Source organism: Leiobunum rupestre, chromosome 10 (assembly GCF_980474605.1).
Source record: "Leiobunum rupestre chromosome 10, qqLeiRupe1.1.hap1, whole genome shotgun sequence".
NCBI lineage: Eukaryota > Metazoa > Arthropoda > Arachnida > Opiliones > Sclerosomatidae > Leiobunum > Leiobunum rupestre.
The window spans coordinates 3,910,528-3,932,435 of NC_143393.1; the positions used below are offsets into that span (position 1 = coordinate 3,910,528).

The following is a 21,908-nucleotide window of genomic DNA, read 5'->3' on the forward strand; positions in this document are numbered from 1 at the left end:
AATGCTGTCACGTCACCATTACTTTCGGGAAATAAGACAGAAGTAGGTATATATAAAACACAATCCTTACAGAAACTCTACAAAACTAGACTTTACACACGCTTTCAATCCATAGGAAATCAAGTTTTATTGGATGCGCTTATTCCCAGAGGTTTCACGTCTGGGGAAGATCATTCCTTCCCTTTCCAACGGCAGTAGGCGCATAGAATTCAACAAAAAACCTCATCTTTAACGGGTTAACCCACTGGTTGTATAGGGAGTGTGTTCGGCGAAAGTTAGTAATTTATTAAAGGAAGAAAACTATTCTCACGTTAAATTCGGTCAAAAAACTCGCTTTGGATAGGTTTAAACTCGGTTATTTCATCCTAGCGACATACGAATAGAATCTCAGAGTCTCTTCATTTCGGGTAAAATCAAAGTGTAGGATCTGTTTCTTGAATACACGGAAATCTTAGACTGGGCCGGTAGGGTTTTTCCGCCACTCAGAGTTCATTGCCGTGTCGGTTCGTCTGTTTAACCGCCTGCTCTATGCCGGAGCCTTAGTCTGCCTTTGCTGTAGCTGCTGTTAAAGCCAGCTAAGATATATTAAGGTTAGTAAAGGTTCGATTAGATAAAGTTATTCTAAAAGCAGTCGGTTCAAAATGTTTTTGGCCACGGGATTTGTTTAAGTTTTTAAAATTTTATTCTATAAGGAAGTGACGTGTGTAAAATACTGTTTTGTTACTGCGTTAATCAGAGCTTTTTTCATCGTAATGTAAAAAGCTCAAAGTGCGCGTGCTGAAAACAAGGCAAAAATAAGCAAAAACACTATCTTACGAATGACGCTCTATTTCACTGTGTAAGCAGGAGAGTGCGAGACAGACGCTAGCAGTAGCCTTGGAAACACCTTCATTAATAACGAAGCGCGATGGCTTTCCTTAGCAAAAAGGGCGTAAACTAAACAAAAACATTACGCTAGAGAGCTAGGCGATAAACCTGACAAAGTGCCTCTTTATTTTCTCTAGCTAGGCTTTTTACAAACTTCACCGGGAAATGTATGGATTTGAAAAATATTTTCTACCATACGTGGGTCTTCTGTTCGAACTTCGAAAGCGCCATCGCACTTTCATAGGAATGAACACGTTAACAAGGATACTGCTGGCGTCTCTCTTACACTCTCCTGCTTACAGAAAGCGCGATAGAGCATGGTTGCTATGAGAAGACATATGACGTAAGCATGAACGATGGAAACGGCTGGCCCCAGCATAGAACCTACCCCTATCACATTAAAGTAAACGGATGATGACCGATATTATCACGATTCCAATCCAAAATTGTCGGAGATTATAGGAATATTTTCTGATATATCGGAATTTATATCATGTTTTTATAAATCACTAAAATCGTGGGTATAATGTTTATATTTACTTTACGCGCAAGATTCCACTGTTTGTTCTGTTGGGCGGCTCTGCCCCCTATATCTGCCCCCCATAGAGGGGAGACCCCGGACCTCGGGGGTTTTTTATACGTCTCTTTTACTCGTTTTCCACGCCAAATTTAATATTACAATGTATTTATTTTATACTAAGAGACCAAGTAAAGTCAAACCGTTGTTTATGTCGGTGGAGCTGCCGCCCCACGTAGCCCCCGCTCTTTCATTTTTTTCGTTGCACAGCGCCTATATCAATTTAACTAAATAAAGGTTAAGGATAACGTTTTTAATAAATAACACAATATTTGGAAATTTAAAGGTAAAGTTTATTCATGAATGACAATTTTTTGTAAAACAACAAAAAAGTTTCTTCAAATTCATACCTGTAAAGAAATAACATTTAAAGATTTAATAAAACGTTATTAAGGGATAACTAATAGAATTAACCACGCGTTAGAGAAAACGTCAGAAAAAAATTAATTAGCAATTTCGACAACTTACGTTATTCCTGCGCATCCTCTTCTCTATCAGCAAACTCCCCAATGAATGCCTCTTCTATTTCCCCGTCCTCTAATAAAATTAGAGGATCTGGTAGACGTTCAACCTCCACTGTGGCTACCAAATCGGAATTTGCCCCATCATTTCCTTCGGGTACTCCTAATTCTTCTCCTAGTTCGTAATCCTCGTCTTCCTCACTTTCCACACCTTCCTCGAAAGAAGGTCTTCCGAATCCGAAGACGAATAGTGCCCATTTCTAAAACACATATATATGTGTTAATCCGAATCCTCGGAACTAAAACTTTCATTTAAATCTTCTTGGTCTGCCATCGCTAAGTACAAACTAAGTTTTACACATTTAACCCACTAACAATAAAACGAAAAGTAAAACATACCTATTCAGGATCCAAGGTAGAACTGATATTAAAAGAATTTTACATTCCCTTTTATATTCAGATCCAGAACAGGCTACCAACCACTTACTTACGTTCCCCCACTTTGCAGTGTTATCAGCCAATAACAGTTTTCCCGGTTTGCAGTATCACGATAATATTTTAGTTATTTCACCTTTATACAGTGTTCTACTAGCGATAAAATTACAGCAACAAAAATAATCCTGGCACGTACTGCATTCATTATTACCTTTACAAACCGATTGGCCGGCAGAATCAACACACTTTTTAACAATAATTTATTCTTAATAAAATTATTTAGTTTTTTAAGATAAACATAGTTTAATAAATTCCTAACTTTTCAACTCTTTTTATTAGTTTTCATCACTTGAAATATTTATTTATTCAAAAAAAAAATTATCGCCCTCACACAATATTGGCATGACACTTAACATCTGAGCTTCCTTTAACCTCGATAATTCATTTTCCACTCTTAAATCGTAGCGTAATCTGAAAAGACACTCAATCCGAGTTTCTTCCTTTCGGTATCGCTTCTCGGCCTTTTGGTTAAGATCAAAGTTTAGTATCTATGGTATTTGGAAAAAGAGTAGGATTTTTCCTCATTTACACGTTCATCCTACGTTTTAAATTTATTTAAAATTTGACCGTTCGAAGAAGAAATCTCGGCTCTATATTTTGTCAGTCGTAAACCTCGCCTTTAACAGATTAAATCACCATAATTCATTTTCCACTCTTAAATCGTAGCGGAATCTGAAAAGACACTCAATCCGAGTTTCTTCATTTCGGTAGCGCTTCTCGGCATTTTGGCTAAGATCAAAGTGTAGTATCTATCGCATTAGGAAAAATGGTTTGATTTTTCCTAATTCACACGAGCAACACTAACACCCTTGGTCGGAGGTAATTGGCTCTAAATTGCTCGGAGTCTACTATTGTAGAAAATCCAATATACTTTAAAGACGTAGATATTATTGAAAAACTAGTCCTTTAGGCTTAAAATCGCCAAAAACTGAAGAAAAGTGGAATATTCCGCGGTTTGTTCGATTGACGGAAAGATTGGGTTCGTCGCTCGGAGTCAAAATCTTGGACTATTCATTGGGCCATCATCATAAACATGTCAGCAAAAAATCAGAACTACCGGATTTCACGCAAGGTACCCCCTTTCAGACGATAAGGTTACTGGATTATAATTTTAAACTTCTATTTAAAAGAAGCTTTGTTATTGACTTTTAATTTTACGTAAATTTTTATTTTTAAACAAATTTAAAAAAAAATTCTTTCACACAAAACCATAATGAAAAACCATTATGTTGGAAATATAACACAAAATAACCTGCTCTAATTTAATAATAAGACAATATGAATAAGGATACTGTAAATTTTAATTTTAAACTATAATAAACAAATTCAGTATATGTTCCATGGATACACGGAGATCTTAGTCGGGGCGGATAGTGTTTTTACGCCAGTCGGAATACATTTCCTTGTCGGTTCGTCTGCTTAACCGCCTGCTCTATGCCGTAGCCTTAGTCTGCCTTTGCTGTAGCTGCTGTTAAAGCCAGCTTAGATATATTAAGGTTAGTAATGGTTCGATTAGATAAAGTTATGCTAAAAACAGTCCGTTCAAAATGTTTTTGGCCATGGGATTTGTTTAAGTTTTTAAAATTTTATTCTATAAGGAAGTGACGTGTGTAAAATACGGTTTTGTTACTGCGCCAATCGTAGTTTTTTCATCGTAATGTAAAAAGCTCGAAAGTGCGCCTGCTGTAAACAAGGCAAAAATAAGCAAAAACCCTTTCTTACGAATGACGCTCTATTTCGCTGTGTAAGCAGGAGAGTGCTAGACAGACGCTAGCAGTATCCTTGGAAACACCTTCATTCCTAACGAAGCGCGATGGCTTTCCTTAGCAAAAAGGGCGTAAAATAAACAAAAACATTTCGCTAAAGAGCTAGGCGATACACCTGTCGAAAAGTGCCTCTTTATATTCCCTAGCTAGGCTTTTTTCAAACTTCACCGGGAAATGAGTAGATTTGAAAATTATCTTTTATAGCCGTGGCCACGTCTTCTGTTCCAACTTTTAAAGCGCCATCGCACTTTCATAGGAATGAACACGTTAACAAGGATACTGCTGGCGTCTCTCTTGCACTCTCATACTTACAGAAAGCGCGATAGAGCATGGGTACTATGAGAATACACACGACGTAACGGCTGGCTTAAGCAAGAACCTACCCTTACCCCATTAACGTGAACGGAGGCTGACCGATATTATACCGTTTCCAATCCAAAATAGTCGGAGATTATGGGAATATTTTCCGATATATCGGCATTTATATCGTGTTTCGATAATGGTGTCAGGTACCAACAATTAAAAAGTCCCTCGCATTTAATGCCAAAGACGTTCAACATTAGAAAGCTTTATTGTACTGGCGAAGCTAAGTCGCAGCAGAGCCACAATGCGAGCGAGCCCCTGGACTAAAAGCACCAAATCAAAATTAGAACCATACTTTTCTAAGCTGTTAGTTCCATAAAGGCCCCTTGGTCCCAAAATCTCAAGCTACGCCACTGTTTATGTTTGTGAAATTTTTGAAATTATTGAAACAATATTATATTTCAAACCGTATCTACTATCATTAATAGCGTAAATGTTGATGAAATTCAATGAATCTTATCCGGATTTGATAGTCAACCGTTTAGAATGTCACGAAGTTTCCCAAAACATTTCAAAGCTAATATCGTTTTAACCGTTGGTCGTAGAAGGATAAAATTGACGCTTTCCACATATGAATCAACCCTTATGAATCCGAAAATGCCATTATCAATGGTGTAACGACATTGTTTAAAAAGGTGTCGAAAAGGACATTCGTGATTTCCGGTGCAGTTTTAAAATTTTCCAAAAATGTGACCAATGCATCTGAGAGGCTTTTTTAAATGATAAAAGTTGCAATTGGTTTGATTTTTCTACCTAAAATGCTTTTGTGTTAATTCTTATAAACTACAAATATTTTAACAGCCGAGGAATTTTTGAACAGTGTACAATGAAGAGGCTTTTCACGGGCTAAATGACATTTTAAAAAGGACAATTTGAAATTTCGTTAATAAAAATCATTCAAAATCAATTTTCAATGTTTTTCAATATGCTAAAAACTTGGAACATAAATTTTAACTTTAAACTTTATCTTCATACTTAACAGAAATTATATTTTACATCTAAAACATTACACTCATATTTTAAATTTAAAAATATAATACATTTTAAAATATTTTACCTAAAAAATATTTTACAGTTTATGTTACTTAACACTTTAAAATAGTTTACACTTTTAATATTTTACACTTTAAAAAAGTAATTATTTAATATTTTATATTTTTAATATTTTACACTTTAAAAAAGTTTATATTTAATATTTTATACTTTTAATATTTTACACTTTAAATATTTTACACTTTAAAATAGTTTACATTTTAATATTTTACACTTTAAAATAGTATACATTTTAATATTTTACACTTTAAAATAGTTTATCTTTTAATATTTTACACTTTAAAATAGTTTACATTTTAATATTTTACACTTTAAAATAGTGTGCTTTTTAAAATAGTGTGCTCTTTAAAATAGTGTGCTCTTTAAAATTAAGAGCTCGTTGATATAGTGTGCTCTTAAAAAGATGCGCTTTTTAAAAAGTGTGCACTTAAATATGGTGTGCTCTTTAAACTAGTGTGCTCTTTAAAATAGTGGGCTCTTTAAAATAGTGTGATCTTTAAAATAGTATGCTTTATAAATTAGTGTGCTCTTTAAAATAGTGTACTCTTTAAAATCGTGTGCTCTTTAAAATAGTGTACTCTTTAAAATCGTGTGCTCTGTAAAAATATACTTTTTAAAATGGTTGGCGCTTTAAAATAGTCTGCACTTTAAAATGATGTGCATTTTAAAATAGTATGCTTTTTAAAATAGTGTGCTCTTTAAAATAAGATGCTTTTTAAAATAGTGTGTACTTTAGAATACTATACTTATCATTTAAATTTATATTAAAATTTTTTTAGTTATGCCGCTTCGATTTCTTCTTTTTCTTTAAGGGAAAGACTTGCGACATGGTCAATGCTTCGTCAGCGCCTAAAATAATAAAATTTTATATAAATTTATTTAAATTTAGAATAAATAAATCATATTGAAAAATAAGTATTTACCGCGTTTCTCGTGCAACTCTTGAATCGCCCTTTCTAGGATATTTGGATTAGTAGCAGTTGATTCGAAGGTGGACCCTGGCGTTGGGACCCTTGTACTGCAGCCCTCCTCGCTATCGTCAAAGTTATCCCCGGACTCAGAAATTAGAGTATTTTCAGCTCTAAATTCAGTTGCATTATCCGCTTCATTAGGGAGTGGAGTTGTATTAACAACTATCAAGTTTTTGGACACATTGCGTAAAGCCATAAGTTGCGCAATTGTTTCAGTAAGGCTAGCCGTAGCCATTTCTTTCATAGCTTTATTAAGCAGATTTGTGGAGTTAATAATGTCCTCTTGCTGACCAGAAGTAGAGTGGGAAAACGCTTTTCCTAACCGACGGTAATTCTCATTCGTGTTTTTCAGATCAACAAGATACTGAACTTTTTTCTCTTATTTTTTGATTTCTTCTTTCAGGCTTTTAACGGCGGCTTGGTGCTGCTTTTCAGTTTTTTTGGGCGACTAGAAAATATATGCGTTATTAGTAGTACACAGTTCTGTACCGAGAGCTTAAAATTAAAACGGTGCTAAAACCGACGTTCGAAATTGTATTCACCTAGCGTTGGTTGTACACCGCCACTTTAAAGCTCCCGGTATCTTTTAATTATATTTTTACTACCAGCGTTTTTCTTTGAGCTGCTCTTTCTACTACCGGAATGCTCCGAAGTACCTTTTGTTCGTTGACGGATGGTATTTCGGAGAAGAGAGAGCTAAAAGAACAGCCCAAAAAAAATTATAGCTACCTCGAGTATTTCTTCCTTATGTTTAATTTTTTGGGGCAACCTAGAATATTTTCGATCATACTCGTCGTCAGCTATTGCTACATCTTCCGGTTCCACGATTGGTACCACCTGTCCGTCTTTAAAAATATATAAATAAAAGAAATAATTATATAAACAGGTAAGATAAGCCAAAGAAAGCTTGTTGTTGGTAGAAACTTTCGCTCCAGCTGCACGTCCGTTCGGTTGAAGGGAAAGGAAACAATCGAGGGTTTGGAGCCAAAAAATGGCGTACCAATAGTGGCGATTCCGGGTCTGCCATTTTCCCGCTATACACCCCCGTTTGTTTCCTTCCTCTTCAAATGAACGGACCGGCGGTTGGGGCGATAATTTCTACCAACATTTCGCTTCCTTTGGCTAATCTTCCTTGATATAAGCTACCAGGAATTGATGCGACTAGTGGAGGTTCTGCAACATCCACGCAATTTGGGAAACCAAACAATTCGTCATTAGGTAAACACAAAAGTTTTGACCACTCTGGCTCCTTCACAGCCAACTCTAGATATCGACTCCATACTGAAACCGGGAAAAGATTTTCTGCTGCATCACCATACTTGCCCTCTGAAAAAAAAAATGAGCAGGCTGTCGGAAGAAGCTAGTGACGCTGTTCATCTGGTAACCATCTGGAAGTGGAATAGGCCTATTATTATTTTTAAACTATTACACTTACGAGCCAGTTTGGCGAGGTAAGCCACGCTGTATAGGATGAAATCGTTCTGTTTCAGTGACCCGTCAGATTGAATAGCAAATAAGTTCTGTAGGTTTTTAGAGTGATCGGATAGACATTTTTGACTGTTTTTTCTAATTAGTTTGTATCTATATCCTGTCGCAAAGTGATTATAAAGGAAATTTACAAAATCTTTGTACGAAGGTTAAAGAATTGGCAGGATAGAAACACAAAATAATAATAATAAATTTTACTCATGTGTTGTTGAGCCTTTTTTCCCAGATATTGCTATTGCGCTCTAGACCACTGTAAACCACGTGCCTTCATTTTTAACAGTGTTATTTGAAAAGGCTTCATCTATTTCGGGGACTGTCAAGAAGAGTTGTTTTATTTGCTGGCCAGGAAGAGCACTTACATAAAAATAGAGCGCTTGGATAAGCGACTCCGGCGTAAAATAGGCACTTTTGGGCGTCTTTTTAGAAAGACGAAAAGCGTCGCACAAAGGTTTAACAACTTTATCTTTGGTCAGATAATTGGCCATATTGAAAATATAGGCTACAAAGGAAAGATAAATTTTAAATATTGTCTCGATCCTCTCTACGCTATCCGAAATACAATAGAGAGAAAATAAAGCAAAACCCCTCATATATACCTAATTGAATGTAATAGTAACGGGTCAATGTCACGTCAATGTTCCCTCGGAACAAGACTCGAGGCGGTTCCTAGGGAACATCCGCGAGACAATGTCCCTTCACTGTTACCCACGAAAATATACGTACCAAACCTCCCTTTACGCTATCCCAAATAAAACTGATATAAATTATGGAACAAAGAACCCCTCATTAGTACAAGGCAAATCCCTATGACACCTAAAGAACGTTCAAAAAACACCTTAAGACCGCAAGACTGTGTCCAGAAATTAGAGCACCCTGACACTTGTTGAATGCCTTCACAGAAAAGCTTTTGATATTTATCATATGTACTAATATGTTCTCGTAGTACGCTTAAGATGCGCTCTATGTGCGCTTTAACTGCGCTTGAACCGTTCCAACAGACGTCCTTATGGAACGCCTTTGGAATTAGAGCATCTGTAAGGCCTACAGGAAACTTCACATCTGGGGAACACGATCCTTAACTATAGTGGATCATCAGATGAATATATGGGGAAAATTTTAACCTGTAGCACCCCAGTATAGACTCGGCGTTGCAGAGAAGGGTGAAATCTATTGGAACGCATTAGCCAAACAAATAAAAATGTTTTGAGACCAAAATTAACAATTATTACACGCAATAATAATGGTATTCAAAGGATTGAAACCTTAATCTTAGCAGCATGTGAGAATAATATTCGTTCAATATTTCTAGGAACGTCGTCATTTAGCCACTGCAACTAAAAACTGCACATGGCAAACCTAAAAAATTCAATTCGCTTTTCATATGTAATGAGAATTTATTTTTCTTATTACGCAGGAATTATTTTAAATTATAAATTTTATTTAAATCCCGTCTATAATGTGAACCAGATCGAGTAATTCATAAATTGGGGGTCTAAGGCCTAATTATTCGTAGCCACGGTAGTCAAATGTTAGTGGCGTTGGTACGGAAAACCAAAGGTCGTAGGTTCGAATAATACCCGTGGGGATATAATTTTTTTAATATGTAGGTACCGTATTTAACCTAATGTTATAAGGTATATTTGCGACACGTTATTTTAGCAACGATTGTGTGTCAGGGTTTTTTTTCATAGAAGTCGGATAAAAACTAGAACGCTTAATCAAATGGCTGGCAGACCACCGATTAGATTCTTGGCTAAAACGATAGTAGCACCCTCTACGCCGCACACACGATGCTTAGTTTATCTAGTGATCATGTCTACTTTGTGAATTACGTATGCACAGATGCAAATAACCATTTACAGGTATTGTTGATTCATTTAGTGGTCTTAACCACTTTCTTTAACAGTTTTAGCAGCGAGTACAAATCGAGAGGAGGCTGCAACCTTGGATTAATTATTCCAAGCTGCTACTATCCAGAATGTGGTTTTCGGATTAATATTTTTCGAAAGGTAAATACAGCATTTCTTTGATATTTTACGAGATGATAGATTATCTTTTGAATAATTGTTCTTATTTATCTTTATTATTAAAAGAAATAGTTTGCTGTATTTAGGGCTAGTTTGGAAGGCTATGGCTTAACCTTTGGTATCTGATTCTCACTCTTGTTGGTCTCACTACTTATAATTCTTAGTTTATAGTAGGTTTTCGGTTTTCCTCTGTTAAAATTATATAAGGTATTAACCAAGTAAATTATTGTTGGCTCTGAGGTCTTTATTTAGCGTTGAAATATTAAACAATGTTTATAATAATTAAAAGTATAAAATATAACTTATTATACGTTTGATTCGCTCGCGTTCTACATGTCGAACAGTCTCATCAGTGTCGTGTTTTCTTTTCAAAGTATTGATACGAGTCTTGTAGATTTAATCCTTACGGCACTTAATTGGGGTGGCGGAGTGGTTAGCACTTTCGCCTCGCAGCAAGAGGAGCCGGGTTCGATCCCAGCTTGTGGCACTGGGTGAAAACTCGGAACAACTCCATCTGCGTTGAGTTTGCAAGTTATCTCCCCACTGGTTTAAGAGGTTTTCCCCCCACTGGTTTAAGAGGTTTTCCCCCGAGTTCTTCGGTTTCCCCTTCCATAAAAACTTGTCTAGGTTAACGGTAATAGTTAGTGTAGGGAGCTGTTGGCTCGATCTCGTGGCATGCAGGGCTTGCACCACCCTCCTACGCATTGTAACCCGGCCACCTGAATTAAGGGCTCAAAAATCGCATGATGACTTAGGCCTAAGGTGGTGCCTTGGGTATTAGCCTAGCTGATTATTATTATTATTATTATTAATATAAAATTAAATTGAAGGGACCCATTATTCCGACTTTCCCATCATTTTCTCTCACAGAACCTTCACAGTTGATAAATTTTCAAGCGATTTATTGCAGAAATAACAAGAAGTAGCTGGGTATTAAATTATAAACGCGGTTACATGAAGACCGGCAAACGCGTTTTAAGTCAACGAAGGCCCAAAAACTACGCGTTTCGGGTACAACGTCAAAACCGCGAATACGACACAACGATTGCTAGCATGTAAAATGTTCATAGACTATTTTTTGTAGGAAATAGCCGGGCTCTATAGTTTATATTTGGGCTTATAGACGTACATACACTAATAACGTAGATATTCGCTATAAACCATTACTGTCGACCGGTGTCCCCCATAACCATCGCTAGTAAAACCACTATTGCTAACAGTGACCTGTGAAAAGATATGTTTTTGTATTTGTACCAACTTCTAAAATATTAAATTAAGCAATTTTGAACCATTCTTCATTTTTATTTTAAAAAACTAGCATTCCCTGTTTTGTAGGAAACGCGTTTTCTAGTGCGTTCATAACAATTGGAAATTATGGTAAGAAGAAAAGTATTTCTAACACTAACCTGTGAAAAGATATTTTGCCTTTTGTGTATTTACTATAACGCGATTTAATAACGCAATTTTAAGCTCTTCTTCATTTTTTATTAAACCTAAGTCGCTTTAAATATATAAAAAAAGCGTAAACGGCGAGTTAAAGTCGGCCATTTACTCTAAAGCGAAATAGAGTGTTAGCTCACCAGTGCGGCGCTGATGGCGCATTTTTGTTGCCGGCCTAACGAAAAGTAGGGACCAAAGGCAAGGTTCTTTTAAAGTTCTAAGCGGAACACGCGACAAAGTTTCAAAAATTGTTCTAGCATGTTATCCAATTTCTATATTTCTTTCTCAACTATGCCTGTAAAACTCACATAGATTTCTCTAAGGAAACAAAATAAATGATGTTAAATAGCCAATAGCAGAGAGATTATTTCTTTTTAAAATTGAAATTCAGCTTTTTTATTTATTTCAAAATGTGGTTTAATGTTTCTCGTCCTTTTGGCCAGGATCAAAGTGTAGTATCTGAAAGTGTGAGAAATAAGGCACTATCACTGGCCAATCGCCAGTTTAAAAATTAGCCGGGTTAGTTTAAAAATTAAATGCTTGGGGTGTTAGTGGCCCCAATGACCACTTAATTAATTCAAAGTTTTCCCTTCAAGATTTTTCTTCATTAAATTATAAAAGGCTAATTTTGAAGGTTAAAAATGGTGAGTGGCCAGTGGCCAGTTTTTTAATTAATTTATCAATGCTCTACTCGCCACAGGTCCAGTTTTCAAAAAATTCTAATTTCTCACCCTGTCTGATAACATTATTTATCTGGAGTTATCGCTTCTCGAAGAGTTGGATAAGATCAAAGTGTAGTTTTACCATAACAAACTATTGTTGCAGCAAATATATATCTACAAATTGGTTTTTGAAAATTGTTAAAACATTTTCAGCGTACAAACGTCGCCATGGACTATTAAAGTTTTTTTATTAAACCTTTTGAAATAAATCATTTGTCGGAACCAAAAAATTATATACTAATTATATACTAGGCCATTAAAACCAGTGCTGACAAGCTGGAATTTATTATTTCCTGCATTTATTTCAAGAAGAGTTAACATGATTGTAAATATTTTTTATACGTTTTCGGAACTCGCTTGACAAACCCTACTCAAAAACACTTTAATATTACTTTTTTTTTCTAAAAACTGCGGCGAATAATAAAAGACAAAAGATAATAATACGCATTTGGACTTAAGGATATTTTACTTTGGAAATAAACATAAATAACAGCTACAAAAATAATAATTAGCTACGTTATACTACCGGAACCCTGAAATGTATCTAGAAATCTAAATGAATTTTGCAGGACCCGATTTAACGTAAAATATTGTCTCCGATAGAAAATTTTAAGAATAATTAATATTTAAGAAAGATCTTTTACAATTATTACCTACACAATATAAAATATTACGTACCTCATTAGGTAAAGCGTTGAAATATCTGGGATTAACGACTTGAAACCAAAACCAAAACAACTGACAGTCTTGGGATATCTATGTCCGCAGTTCTCCCAGCGTAATGCGATGCAGTAAAACTCATAAGGGAGCCACTATTTTGCTTGAACTATACTACCTAGTTGGTCTACAACATACCTTCGTACATTTTAGCGGCCTGTACAGCTATATTCTATCAGACTCGAAATCGTAGTTGCTCTTTCCCAGTTAGAGCCTAGGGCCTTTTTTATTCCAAACTACACCACTAATTGCTATATAGTTCTGAATTGAAAAATGATGAAAAGTTAATATCATGATCGTATGTAATAAAAAGATTTACCACAAACACAAGTTGGTAAACCTAATTTTAATGGCCTTTTTTATAGAAATAGTTACGATATGACCATTCTTACCAATTAAAGACGTTGTTTCCCCTGTCGGGGTTATCATAAAAAAACTTATTTTGTAATTTCTCTTAAGCAAATACTTCATAAAGCGTACTCTTCATTATCCATCTGTTTATTTTTCTTTTTAAAGAACATTGTTTTTGAATTGTATTTCAGCTTAAATTTCCGATAATTTATTTTCATATAATAAAGTATTAAAAACCATTAATTCATCCTAACCTCCAGTTTTACTTATTCCATTAATATTTTATAACTGTAAATATACGTAACCAATTTGAACCTGCTTTTAATATTTTTTAAAGATTCGTAGCGGTTTAAATTCAGTTCTATAGAGATCGCCAGCCAGTGGAATAGCTTCGCTGAAAGTTAATTTGAATTATTCTCGTTGTTGACTTGTCGTTAAAAATCAAATTTATTTTTTCAATCATTCCGGCAGGTAATTTCCTGAAGAATTTGGAAGTACCGCAGTGAAATCAAAGTTAATTGTTTTATGTTTCCTTCGGGTGTCCTTCTAAACTGAAATTAATATTTAGGCACCACTCCTAGACCAGCGAACCTGTAAAGAAGTAAAGACGCTTCAGCGATTAGTGTAGACAAGTATAAATCCCACCGAACATATTTGGCGGAAATCAGTATAAATCGGCGCTATATTTGAATTTTAAAGTTCTATTTCTAAACAATATTTATATATAATGGCGAACTTAGTAGGCGTCTGTGCCCCTATCAATTAGTGTTAAACGGCAACAATCCAATTTCACGCCCTTGGCGTGAGCCAACCCCACCTTGAGTTTTGCATGGGATCTCGGGGCTTTAAGTGGGTCTCCTTGCCAATACATTTAAGTTTTCTGAGTCCCCAAACCAAGCCCATTAACCCCTCGCGCCTTTAACGAGTGCCAACCCGGCCAATACCTCTTTACGGCAATGAGTCAAACTAATTTACATTAACCTCATTTATAGAAATAGTCACGATTCATCGATTTTTACCAAGGATAGACTTGTACATCTCATAGCGGGTTAATTTCAATTCTTTAATAATACCAAAAACAAAGGACCTTACGGTAAAATGCACTACAATAAATCTTAATTCGACCATTTAGGCTCTGGGGATATGAATAATAAAATTTGACGTACCACGGTATTTTAAGATATACTTTTTTCTAGTTACCCCTTGGCTTTGAGTTTAATTTCTTTAATTATGGTTTTTGTTTGAAATCAATAAATCGGTCATTTTAGAGACTCAACATTTATTAAATCTTGTCGGCCAAGCCCGTAATATAACCTCTCCTCGGAGGGGAATTTGTTCATTACCCAAGCGTTGTCTTACAACACTATAACTGCATTTAATGAAAACTATTATAATTGCGATTAATTTTTTAATAAAAACAAAGGTAAAATGTCCGAAAATTTCAATATTTCAGTTGTTTCTATCTTTTAGGAAATAAGTGAAAATAAACTTTACTAAACCTACTTAAAAACAAATCAGATAATCGATATTGTAACGAAAAATAGCGCGTTCGCGCCGTAACAAAATGATTTCATAGTGAGAGCGTGAATATTTTATTCATTCTTAAAAAATTGCCTTCACCCAGAAATATTTTTATTAATGCCGCGAGCCGATGTCTATGAATGAAACAGCTACTAATTTACGTTAAGGTATTAAAATAAATTGTTTAATTAAGGGATCGTCCATACATCAATCGTTTCGTTACTTTGAAATGGTGACCTAAATCGGAAAAATTCCATAGAACATTTTCGTCTCAAAATAATGTGTTGAACCCGTAGACGCTCAGTCCTACCACCATTTAGGGAATACCATGTATATAAAATTACAATATATTCCCGCTGCCCCTACATAAAAATTTATTCGGTTCGAGGGTGGCAACACGATTTTTAAGGGTGGAATAATAGCAAACCCAATAATAGTTTATTTTTCTTTCGACTAGGTTTTCATATTGACTTAAATTCTATCGAAACACTTATTTAACCAATCGTTAATGATCACGGTGATAATGTAACGTTTATACATAAATAAATTTATAACCACTTTTGTAATTAAAGTGAGGTTTTATAAAAAAAATCTTTATATGAAGAAGCTCGTAGATTGTCAAATTAAAAGGGCAAAATATCCGGGTTAACAGAAAGAGCTTTCGGCTTCGAAAGGTCTTGGTCAGACTCATTAGTTTAGCCCTTTTAAAGGCAGAAAAGTTAAATTTCGCGTGATTCAGTTACGTCCTAACGACGTATTATCAGACTTAAATGTCGTTAAGTCATTGGTTCCTTTATTTTTTCTAGAAGACCAAGGTAAAAATACATTTTTCTTAGTCCAACGTGTATACGTTCCTGAATTTAAGTCCTCTTCGTATGTACGTGCGCACTCAAAACTGACATAATTTATAGAAGCAATGTCATCATATTTTCTGGTATTCACCAAATATTCAGTAGTATATAATAGTGATATTCTGGTATTTTTATTAACATATATTAAATTGGCTAATACAATTAACTAATTTTCATGACAAAACTTTACAATTTTATAATTTCATTTTATATTGACATATCGTGCTTTTTAGTGTGTATTTGTGCGATGCCTTATTTTAGCGACATTTGTCCGTCATTGTGTTAAAATAGATCTTTTTCAATCATACGAAACTTTCCGTAAGTTTCTTAGCGTCACCCATTTCATTGGATAAACGGAAGAAAAATTATCGTAATTTACAAAATAATTTGATTTAATAACAATTAACTTAAAAATTCTATCTTCTTCGAGTTCTGTAGATTTCCTAATTCTTTCCAAAACGTTGGGTAATAGACATGGCACGTTTAACACTGCGTAGCGTTCCCGGTTAAATATCACAAAATTGGGTTACGATGTTCTTCTCACGATGCTGGTCAATGTTTCTATGGAGCTCAAATTTCTAACAACTATCGTTCGACCTGTAGAGTGTCTCAATGCTGACAAAATAACGTAATAATTCAACAGATTCTGATTAAAGAAGGGTGTTTTGTATTCAGGATTCAGAAATTCTTTATATTTTGATTTAAAATACAGGAACCCGAAAAAAGTTTGACGAGGTACCTTGGTCAGTTTTGCATGAAAAACTACTTTAAGGGTCAATAAGGCATTTTTAACCTTTTTCCCGATAGCGATAGATAAAATTGTCACACAATATTTCCTAACGGTTCCTAATTGTACAGTCTTTTTCAAATCTCTTTGGCTGTGGGGAATTTTGCAGTAAAAACCAATTAAATCAATAATCGTTAATCGCTAAAAAACCAATTTCGAGAATATGAATAAGGATATTGTTGTCCATCAAATTGATTTGTTTGCGTGACACACTTTAAATCTAGCGCCAAAATACGCCTTTTTAAATATTGAGTTTTTGAAATTTTTAATTAATTAAAAACTTCGGGGAAAATCTGCCTTGGCCATTTTGGCCTCTTTCAACTGTATCTTCCGCGCTTTCTCCATTTCTTAACTATACCAATTAAAACAAAATTACATCACCTTTGCCGCAGCTATTGAGAAATCGAATCTATTTCTATTTCCGGAAGAAGTAGTAAGTCCAGTGTTGCCAAAATTGGTACATTTGTACTTTTTCGGTACAATTTTAAATAACTAAGAACAAAAGTACATTTTTAAAAGTTTAGGATAATTTTAGTACATTCCAGAATTTAGCGAAATATTTCTTAGAGGTCTTTCAAAAAAGTACAATTCAGAATAACACCTTTTAAATTTCTTTGACCGCGCATGTAATTTATCGTTATGCAAGTTAAGGCGACTTAATTGTCCATCTTCCAAAAGGTTTCAAGAGCAGTAAGGGGAAATATTTAGCATAACTCTAAATCACGATCGAAAAAGCTGCGGTACAATAAATGTAAAATATATCGGCGGTATAATTTCGTAGTCAAAAAACAGCACTGCCAGATAATGGTTTCTCTGACGGGCTGAAACATAGAAATCTCATATGTACCTGGAATGCTGCCGCATCAAGAGCTAATATTTCTTTGTACAGTTAATATTACGAATAAAATAATTTCGTTTATAGATAGGAAACTTCATGTTGTAGAATGGGCGTCCGAGTTTTGGCCGATATCTGGTGGCGGCACCCGAATAATAATATTTGGTGTTGTTTGCACTACTCGAAGTCGGTACTAGAACCTTGGTGTAACGCAATCTCAATTGCAAAGGCTTAAGCGAACAATATGTATGGAAATTATTTCTTGAACTGAGAGCTAATTTAAAAAAACACAGCATTTAGTTAAGATTTCAAGTAGGTTTTGAACGATATTTCTGGTATATTTGAAAACATTTACCTTGCAAAACACGTTTATTCCCAAAACTCCGACCTCAAATTCCTCAATACGTTCTACGCTCTGGAGAACACAGCAAACTGGCGGAGTCACTTAATGTCAGGGTAATCTCGTGAGAGTGAGTTAGCCCCATTGAAGTTTCCAAACAAAGTTCGTTTATCAATGGATAATGTAGTTGTATAATCCTGGGGTTGGAAGCGGCGGATGATTTGAAATGTTTGTTTATAATTTTATTTTGAGGGTTATCAAAGCAACGGACTATTAATACGGAGTTCTATTTAAGTGTAACAGAACGATTTAAAAATTGTTTAATTTAATTACAAAATATATGCCCAACGCTGGTATTGCGTTTAGGAAAATTGTCCTTATTATCGTTGTGATTTTGTTGAGTTGGAGAGAAGACTCAGTAAACCCAACTGGAATGGAATCCATAAATGTCCTTTGAATTTTATTGAAATGCAATTTATGGCTCTGTCTCTAACAAGCTGATGGGTATTGTTAAACCATAAATACATTTTTAAAAACTTCTTAATGGAGCGCATTTTCGCAATTGAACCTAATTAAATCAGACCAACGAAATTTACTGAACACCCAAACAGTATCATCTTCGTTGTAAACTAAAGAATTTCTTGGAAAATTCAGGATCTTCATGTTTTAATTGGGAACTCTCCGCGAGACTATTGAAAAGGAAAACCAATTGATTCCTTGTATGTGATAAAGAAATCATACCTTTTGCAAAGATTGTAATGTTCTGAATTGTAAAACACTGGCGCCATTTTAAACTTTAACCACTAAATAACTGTAATTTTTTTATCAATTTTTCCTTATAATTGCTACTTCAGCAACTCGTCATTTTGTTGACTTATTGAGGCCCTTAACGGGTCAGGGTGTGCAATAACTGGTGGTTTTACCGCCGAGTCGAGGTCCGGCTCTTGTAACCCATAAGGGCGGTGGGGCACCGGGAGATGTTAGCCCTGGTCAAATTGTCCTATCTCCACCTCCGACTGAGCTTCGGCTCAGGTGAACGGAGAGGGTCCGTGCAAACTGGCCACCTCGGCGGATTGGGTAGCCTGCTGTGGGGCGGCGGGCCTCCGTATGAGGGCACGGCGGTCCTGTTTCCCGGCCTTTTGGACTCACACCGGGATCTCCGGTGCCAGTGGTGCCGGGTTACTTGGACTGCTGTGTGCCCGTCGTTCCCCTTTAGGAGCTCTCTCCAAAGGATAAGGCTCCTTGCCTCCGTAGGGGGGTGTCGGCTGGAGTTGGGTCACTGCTGTGTGCCAAGTGGGAATTGGTCCACCTATTGCTGCACCTTCTGCTGAGTTGAGTGGCTTGCGTCTAAGGTGCGACCATCAGTAGTAGAGTTCTGCTACCCATGCTGGTTTTGTCACCTTTCCGGGCTTGGGGACGCTGACGTAGGGCACTATGATGATAGGCCTCCGGTGGTATGGTCCTTTGTTACTAGGTACACCGGGCGATAAATTCTGACACATTGTTGACTTATTGACCGCAAAAGCTAAAATAAATAAAATATTTCACGTTACAGAAATAAACTGTTATATTTTTCATTAATTTCATCCTCCATCTAACGAGTGTGAAAAAACTATCCCGTTGTTTTTTTAATTATTTTAAACAAAGTAGGAATAGAATTAATTTTATATAAGAAAATATAGGTATACCTACTTCCGGTCTTTAGAAATGCTTTTAAATTTCGCGCTTAAAAAGCGCCACCTAGTGGTATTGTTATAGTTTTGGAAATAAATATAGATGGCGCCATGTTCTGAAACTAGAAAGGTTTAATTTAATTATCACCTTCTAACGGCAGCATATGATGTCAATGTTCGTTTCGGTTTCGATATTGGCCAAAGTTCACTAATTATTTATTTTATGTCATGTTTTTATATTTCCTATTTTGGTTTCCATACATCTAAACTTAGACTCACCTCCTTTTACAAACTTTTAAGCTGATCTTCTCTCATCGTATTTCGCGAAATAAACTTAGCTCACTCGCACTCGAAACACTTTCTGTGAAAAATTTCATTTCTTTAAATTCATAGCTTGCAAACTAATTTCACGCTCATTTCCATTGCAACATGGAGAAAGAAAGCAAGGAGATGAAATGGGGGGCGAACTTATCTACGAGCTATCCGTATTATGAAATCATCTCCTTGCTTTCTTTCTCCATGATTGCAAGCTTAGAGAATCTCACCTCCTCTCAATTACTCTAACTGATCTCACGTCGAGAAGAGAGTGCCCATCACTGTCGCCATAGGGTCTTGGGACCCGTTGCCCAACAGACTTTTCGGGACTTACGCTTGGTCAGTTTCATGTTGCATTTCGTTTCCGTTTGCCTTAACCCTCGTAGCTTCAGATTATTCGCTTGTTTTTCGCTTTTCCTTATTATTTAATTGCATCGTATGATTTAATATTTTTTAAGTGTTTATATATTGGTAGTTTTAATTAATCGCAGCGGTCTTAACCAGAAATCTTCTTTTTTAAGGTAAGTTTTCAAAAAGCGTTTATTGCCGAATAGCTTAATTTTTTCCCCACTTAACATTTTATGTGACCGCTCGGAGATTAACGGGATGATTTTTTAATATTTTTCGGGGCATCATTAATATTAAATTTCCAAAATTTTGCTCCACGGTTATTTAGAAATAGTTAAAACAAGTTTAATAAAAAACACTGATCCTTAGTGAAGTTGAAAACACTTTATTAACGATGCAGGAGCGGTCCTTCCTCAGCTAGTCAATGTTACAATCTTACCTAAATTTTTAATACCTTGATGGAAATTTGAGATAATAAAAATAAAAATAATAATATTTCTTATTGAAAATAGATTTCAAGCATGGCTTCCTCGGATGCAAAATACGGCGTTTTCGTAGAGACCAAGAACCCGTGCCTCAAATATCGTTTAGTGTGGAAAATAGAAAACTTTCTGAGGTATCCCGTACGCCCATGCTCTTTTGTGAGAAGTGTAAATTTCGGACCATACTCGGGAGAGAGTAACGGAATTGATTTTTTTTGAAAATATACCCAAAGGGCCAAAACCAAATCGATGTCGATTACATTGGAGTGATTCTTCATTTAGGGGGAAATTCCGAAGGATTACGCGAAATGTCTTTCACGTTTGACTTGAAAATAATCCGAAATCATCACGGTGAGGTGTAACACCTAAGATTTAACGATGCTGCGGCGCACGCTGGTGTACGGTTTCCCAGATTCATCTCTAGAGAAGATGTGGCCAGGGAATCACCAAACCACGATTTGATAATCGAATGCTACGTTGAGGCATATTTTCAGCGAAATCATACCGTTGAAACAGAAATTATAAGATCGAGGATTTACGAGGCCATCCCGTCCATTATGGATACTAAAATTTTGAAAGCGGCGTATAAAGAAAAGATTTGCCCCGACGTGCAACTTAAGTCTTCGGATGGGCGGGTGTTTGACGCCCACAAATGCATTTTGTCGCTCAGGTCCCCTTACTTCAAGGCGATGTATGAACATCCTATGAAAGAGAATTTAGAAGGCGTGGTGGACCTGAGCGAGCAATTAAACGGGCAAGAATTGGAATGCCTTTTGCAATATATATACCTAAACACTACGCCCATCGATATTAAAAAACACGCAAGAAAAATGTTCGTTACCGCGGATTTACACGGCATGGAAAGGTTGAGGAACCTAAGTGAAAATATCCTCGTGAACCAAGTTGAGAGTGAAAACGCAATGGAGCTTCTAACGTTCGCGGACGATTTCAACTCAAAAAAATTGAAAAAAGCCGCTGCGCGGTACATACTTAATAGCGTCGACTAAGCGGACGTGAAAAAAACCACAACCATTCATTATTTCATCTTAAATAAAACTTAAAATTTCAATTTTCCGTTTGTTTTTTATTAGACGTAGAAATATGTTTACTTTTCATATTTGAATTTCAGAATGATCGGGTTATATCTGGTTTCAGATAGATAGGCTTCAATGATAAAAAAGCATGTATTTAGCTCACGTGATTCACCCTTTAATGGCTGAGAAATCAGAAATTATATTTATTAAAAACGTCGAAAAATTAATAATTTAGAAATTTTTTAAATGCAGTTTACTCTTGTGTGATTAATTGTACGAGCTTCATGATATGAAATATAGTCGATGAAGTCATACTTAACAACATACGCTTCGTATTGTGGTGTGCGCAATTTGAGTTTTATTTTAGGCTTATTTATTTTTATTGTAAGAGAACTTCCTTAACTATTTAATGTAAGATTTTTTA

General features: G+C 35.6%; 1 protein-coding gene across 1 annotated transcript; it reads left to right on the forward strand.

The window, feature by feature from the left end:
• Nucleotides 1-21,007: 21,007 nt before the first annotated feature.
• On the forward strand, nucleotides 21,008-21,457 carry LOC149923369 (speckle-type POZ protein-like). The gene has a single exon (XM_090161600.1). The coding sequence runs from the start codon at nucleotides 21,008-21,010 to the stop codon at nucleotides 21,455-21,457; it is 450 nt and encodes a 149-aa protein (XP_090017726.1).
• The last annotated feature ends 451 nt before the right edge of the window (nucleotides 21,458-21,908 follow it).

Bases quoted from the DNA above. Each gene is read 5' to 3' on its own strand.
- LOC149923369 (XM_090161600.1), top strand. From the start codon at position 21,008: ATGGATACTAAAATTTTGAAAGCGGCGTATAAAGAAAAGATTTGCCCC.